The sequence below is a fragment of the Monoraphidium neglectum genome (genome assembly GCF_000611645.1).
Source record: "Monoraphidium neglectum strain SAG 48.87 unplaced genomic scaffold scaffold00135, whole genome shotgun sequence".
Taxonomy (NCBI): Eukaryota; Viridiplantae; Chlorophyta; class Chlorophyceae; order Sphaeropleales; family Selenastraceae; genus Monoraphidium; species Monoraphidium neglectum.
The window spans coordinates 10701-16678 of NW_014013493.1; the positions used below are offsets into that span (position 1 = coordinate 10701).

General features: G+C 64.7%; 2 protein-coding genes across 2 annotated transcripts; both read left to right on the top strand.

Moving 5' to 3' along the window:
• Positions 1-1151: 1151 nt before the first annotated feature.
• Positions 1152-1463, top strand: MNEG_1368 (hypothetical protein; the record flags this gene model as incomplete). The annotated part of the gene is made up of 1 exon (XM_014050147.1): positions 1152-1463. The coding sequence occupies one exon, from the start codon at positions 1152-1154 to the stop codon at positions 1461-1463; it is 312 nt and encodes a 103-aa protein (XP_013905601.1).
• A 635-nt stretch (positions 1464-2098) lies between these two features.
• Positions 2099-4929, top strand: MNEG_1369 (protein phosphatase; the record flags this gene model as incomplete). Its single annotated transcript, XM_014050148.1, has 6 exons — positions 2099-2116; positions 2799-2876; positions 3065-3196; positions 3573-3704; positions 4230-4397; positions 4789-4929. The coding sequence occupies 6 exons, from the start codon at positions 2099-2101 to the stop codon at positions 4927-4929; spliced, it is 669 nt and encodes a 222-aa protein (XP_013905602.1).
• Between the last annotated feature and the right edge of the window lie 1049 nt (positions 4930-5978).

The window sequence follows — 5978 nt, forward strand, 5'->3', positions numbered from 1 at the left end:
CACACACACACACACACACACACACACACACACACACACACACACACACACACACACAAATCAGGTCTGCATCCCCACGCCGTAACGTGCACACCTTCCCCTGGAGATCCAAGATCAAACGCCTCGCTTCTTCAAGCTCAGCCTTGAGCGACTCCTTCTCGGCCAGCACAGCCTCATATTCAGCGGGCGTTGGGCCGCCCAGGCAGGTTTTGATGTAACTGCGGTGCACGACAGCGATGGTGGCAGTGAAATTCATTGTGCAACGACTTTTCAAGCAGCGAGGGAGGAGGGGCCGAGAGTGAGCGCCGCCGGCGGGGTGCGTGGGGGCGGCGAGGGCTGCGAACAGGATGTGTGGGGCGTTCGATTGTATTGGGAAGGAGACGGGGGTGCGGCCTGCTGCTTGCGTTCAAGCCTCAAGGCGCGCAGTGTTGCCCCGGCCGATGCACACGGCGCTCACTCCACGGCTTGCTTGGGTTTGTCTGGCTCCTCATACAGCGCCACCAGCACTGCAAGGGCCACGCATGGGCAGGCCACCTGGTCACAGGACGCTGCTGCGAGGAGCGAGGCATGCTTGTGCAGCAATGCGATGACCAGCATGCTACATCAACCAGCCTCTTGCCCCATGCGGATCCAGACCGTCCACGGATGTGCGCGCTTGGGTCGGTGCAGGTCAAACGCTGCGCACCCTTCGTCAATGCGTCGACGACCCCGGCGCTTTCCAGGTACCGCTTGTAGGACTCCTTTTGATTGTCCATAGTACCGATTCCCCTGAAGGCTACTGCTTCTGTTTAGCCGCTGCAGCTCGTGCAACAGGTGGACGCACGCCGGACAGAGGCGGGCAAAGCCAACACTCAGACAAGACTCTGATAAGTAGCACGTTGTAGGGAAAACGCCTAACTACTTGTTATTGCAACCACGACGTGACTCAATTGGAACGCACGCTCCTTTTTTGCAAGATCTGCACCTCGCAGGCTTCGCTGAAAGTGACAGGCCCTCGTCTCCATGTCGGGGTGAATAGTGTACAAGCTTCGCATCATCCGTGCGTGCCTGTGGTGGCGCACGCGCCCAGCACACAGCAGCACTAAGCGCCGCGCCCGTCGCGCGCTGCTGCCTGAGCACGCGCCGCTTCCCCACCTGCCGCGCCCCGCGCCATGGGTGGCAGCCGCCCGGCGTGGAAAGGCCCCTTCGTTGCAATCTCTCTTCTAAAGGACGTCGTGGCGCTCGCGCGGCAGAACCCAGAGTGGTGGAACCGCACGCGCTTTCTGGGAGCCCCCGCGCCAGCCATCATCCGCACCCAGAGCCGCGCGTCGGTCATCCTCCCCGACTTCCTGCGCTGCGTGTTCTTTGTGCACGCGGGCAACAAGCGGCTGCGGCGCATCGAGGTGACGGAGAGCATGGTGGGCCACAAGTTGGGGGAGTTTGCGGCGACGCGCGTGCAGCCGCAGCACAAGAAGAAGGGCTAGTCTGCAAGCGGCCTCGACGCCGTCATACTCAGCGACGGTGGCGGCAGCGATGGCGGCAGCAGTGGGGGCAGTGGACCCGGCGGCAGCAGCAGTCCCATGATGGTTGCTGGCAACCACGGCAACGGCGCTGGCGCACCTGGCTGTGCCTATTGACTCTTTTCTATGCACGCTTTTTCCGGCGCCGGCTTGCGCATTGCTTATGACAACTGTTGCTTCATCGAGTGCAGCAATGACAACTTGCCTTTGTTGGAGCGTGAAATGTGCATTCTGTTGTGTCGCCTGGGCGGCCGCCACCCAGGCACGTTTGGCGCCCCAGTCGATTGAACACGCATGTAACCTCCAGATCCACCTGCCATGCTTATGGTCTCATCTCTGCTAGCTGCAACCTACCATCAGCGCATTGCGGGATCCCGCCTGTACTTACGCTCGCCAGCAGCCAAGCGGGTGGCAGCCGCAAGGCTATCTGCGCAGTGCCCGACGACCATGCGCCTCTACCATTAGATTTAGGCCACTAATTCCCATAGAACGCGACCTGTGTCGCAAGAATTTGAGCTGTTCCTACGCAGATTCTGCGAAGAGTGCGGTTTGCTCCTACCGGCATCAACTCGCGTCAAAGGCAGCATATTAGTAGACAAATGGACGGATTTGAGCAGGTAATTTTGCCGTGGAGCTATGTGACGTGCTGTCTGGCAAGGGCCCACTGTCACGAGCAGGTGGCAAGCTGCCCTCGCCCCTTGCAGGCCGTAGAGATCATACCAGGGCGCTATTATCTCGCCGTCATCAACCCAGCGACCAGCAGTTTCGCCAGATCGGCCGGCGGGGACGACTGCCTCACTTACTGCATCGACCATGAGCTGGTGCGGCCCGCATGTGCCGCCGCTCCTTCCCCGCTCTCGCTGCAGAGCTCCACAATCACATTGCTGATGACATTTCTGCAGCAAAATGAATGCTGCACGGATCGCCCCTGGCGCGCCCTTACCCATGCGCACCTCACGACGTCCTCCCCCGTCCTCCCCCCCCTCATTGCTGCCGGGCCTTCAGCTCTACGAGCCCTTTTACGCCGACTTCGGCCCCCTCAACCTGGGCCGCACCTACCGCTTCTGCGAGAAGACGGCGCGGCTGCTGCAGGCGCGCGACCCCCCGCGCGGCCGGCGACGCCCAGCGGCCCGTCGCACGCCCCCAAGGCGGTCGCCCCTCCCAGTCGCGCGCTGCTCCGGCCCCCAACGCATGCGGCGCGGCGCCCTGCCGGCCTTGAGGCTCTCTGCAGCCGTGCTCTCAGAGCACCTTCCCATTTGACCCCCTCTCTCCGCACCTGGTTCCGCGGCACCCCCTCAGGAGGCTGACAAGGGGTCCAAGCGCCTGTACCTCTGCTGCGGCCCCCAAGGCCAGCAAAAGGCGAATGCAGCCGTCCTGGTAAGGAGCCAGTAGGGAATTCATAACCCGCCGCCGTCCGCTTGCTGCCAGCCGCGCGCCGGCTGTCGCCCTGTCCGCCCGCCGACCGCGGACGGGCGCGCGGAGCCCGCACGCGCGCTGCTGACAACGCGTGCACACGTGCGCGCGGCGCCCCGTGAACACACGCACACACGCACGCGCGCTCGCAGGTGGGGGCGTTCCAGGTGCTGCTGATGGGCCGCGCCGCGGATGCTGCCTACGCGCCCTTGGCGGCGCTGGAGCCCTTCATGCCATTCAGGGACGCGTCGTGCGGCGTGCCCTGCTTCAACCTGCAAGTCCAGGTGCGTGTGTGCCCCGAGCAGCTTCCGAGCAGCTGCCATGTACACGAAGCCTCCGATGCATAGCCTTAAAAACAATGTCTCTGTACAGAGATCCCGGCCCAACGCCTTGAGTGCGCGTCCAATGCAATCAAGCGGACACGGCGGCGGCACGGGCCCCGGCTGCCTGTTGTGGGCTAGATGGGAGGGCCGGGTGGTGGAGCGCCCTTTGAGGTCAAACAATGAAGGCTGGAGGCTGGACGCTGCCTTGATGCCGCAGCAAAAGGCTCACAGTGACCAGGGGCACGCCGGCCCTCTGTGCCCCACCACGTCCACTCCCCCGCTCCCGCATTGGGTTGTTGGCCTGATCTGACCTGACCTCATCTCGTCTGATCTGAAGCCGCGCCGCCGCACCCCTGATGCCGAGCAGCACTGCCTCCGCGGCCTGGAGAGGGCGGTGGCGGCGGGCTTCCTGGACGCGACCGGCGGGGCGTGGCGTTTCGACGCTGAAGAGTACGAGCATTATGAGCTGGTGGGCTCTCTTGTGAACTGTCGATGCACGCACGCCCTCGTGAGCATACGCGGCATGTGCGTTCGTGCGCACACGTGCGTGCGTGCGTGCGTGAGTGTGTGTGTGTGTGTGTGTGTGTGTGTGCGCGCGCGCGCACGCACATGTGTGCTGTTGTGTGTGTGTGTTGACGCTGAGCGCAATCGGGATCATGCCTCTGATGCAGCCCAGGCAGTATTTGTGCATGCAAGCCCTGCGGGGCTACGTCACACGCGCAGTATTATTTGAACCATCCAAGAACGCCGTCCACTGCCAGTCCTGCTCTCTTGTGATCTCGCGCCTGTTATGACTGGAATCCCTCAAGCATCCTGCAACAGCGCAGTCATTCCCGGAAATCCGCCTGGTTCCACCCACCCGACCCCAAGCCAACCGCCTTAATCACCCCCCCACAAATCACCTGGCCCCAAACCACTCGCGCACCAAACCACCCAACCAACCAGGCCCTGGAACCCCTCCCCCTTGCACCCAAAACATCATGTTTGGCCCCAGGTTGAGAATGGTGACCTTACCTGGATCGTCCCTGGCAAGCTGGCCGCCTTCAGCGGCCCCGCCGCGTCCCCCAACGCGTACGTCGGTTTCAGGGCGATGGTGCCCGAGGATTACGTGGATTATTACCACGGCCGCGGGGTGACGGCGGTGGTGCGGCTGAACAAGAAGGTGTGTGTGTGTGTGTGTGTGTGTGTGTGTGTGTGTGTGTGTGTGTGTGTGTGTGTGTGCGCGCGTGCGTGTGTTTTGGGGTAGAGTGGATAGCAGGCAACTTAGGAGCGGGGAGAGCAGAGTGAGTGGCTTCCTAGCTGTGACAAAGCGGCGCCGCCGATGCGTGCGCGTCATGCCAGGCAGCGTGGGCCCTTGCAAAGTGCTGCTGCCAAACAGCAAAACAAGGAGGGGAGGGGCCCGGCAAGCGCCGGCGAGCGCACACACACACACACACACACACACACACACACACACACACACACACACACACACACGCATCGTGGCCCGCCGGCTGCCCCCCACGCGCCCAACGCGCTCTCGTTCGCCCCCCTCACGGCACACGCGCCGTCAGGTGTACGACCGCTGCCGCTTCACCGACGGCGGGCTGCGGCACCACGAGATGTACTTCCCTGATGGCTCCTGCCCCAGCACAGAGCTGCTGCTGCAGTTCCTGCGGGTCGCAGAGCAGGCGAGCCGCCAGGGGATGATGTAAAGCCGCGCCGACTTGAATGTCCCATGACCAAAGAGACGGGGCCGTTGCGAGGCTCTCCGCCGCGCCCGCGCCGCGCCATGCGCTCTTCTGTCATTGTGCACGGGGGGCGTGGGGGAACGGGGCGGAGAGAACCTCCGCCCCGTTGCGTCGCGGCTGGCGCAACCGAAGCCGCGCGCCAGAGGTTGCTTTGAATCGGCCGGCGGTCTCTAGGTGATGTGATGGAGGGCCCCTGGGTGCCCCGCTCGCGCCGCCGCCTGCCGACCCCGCGCCCTTGAGCCCGGGCCGCCCGCGCATCGAATGCCCCCCCCCCGCAGGAGCCAGGCGCCCTGGCCATCCACTGCAAGGCGGGCCTGGGCCGGACCGGGGTGCTGATTTGCAGCTACATAATGAAGCACTATGGGTGAGGCTGCGGGTGACGTGCGCTGGTGACGGCTTTGCCCTGGTCACAGCTCCGGGTGGTGGCGCCGCGCGCTGTGTGCACAAGGGACGGGGAGCGGTTGTGGCGGCGCCGGCATCGCCACTGTGCATGTGTGCCCGGCGCCGCGGCTTGCGCACTCCCTCTCCGCCCTGGATCACTGCCCTGGTCACAGTGCTTGGGCCTGTGCGCAGCATTTGCGCCAACGCCCGAGTGTTTCGCCGACCCGCCACCACGAGTTGATTTGAATTCGAACATCCCTCCAACCCACCGCAGCTTCACTGCTGAGGAGGTGATCGGTTACATAAGGATCTGCCGCCCTGGTTCCGTCATCGGGCCCCAGCAGACGTACCTCAAGCAAATCCAGCCGCTGATGTGGCGCGAGGGCGAGTCGTACCGCGCCGCGCGCGGCCCCGCCCCGCCCCGCCCCGTCTGGGGCCCCGCGGCGCCGGGCCGCGCGGCCTGGATGCGCGCCGCTGCGCTTCCAGGCGGCGCCGCGGCGGCCGCGCCGCAGCTGCAGAAGCTGAGGCCGGCGGGGGCGCGCTCGGTGTCACTCGTCATCGACGCCACGGGCGACAGCCGCGCGAGCAGCGCCGGCGGCGGCGGCGGCAGCAGCAGCGGGAGCAGCACCCCC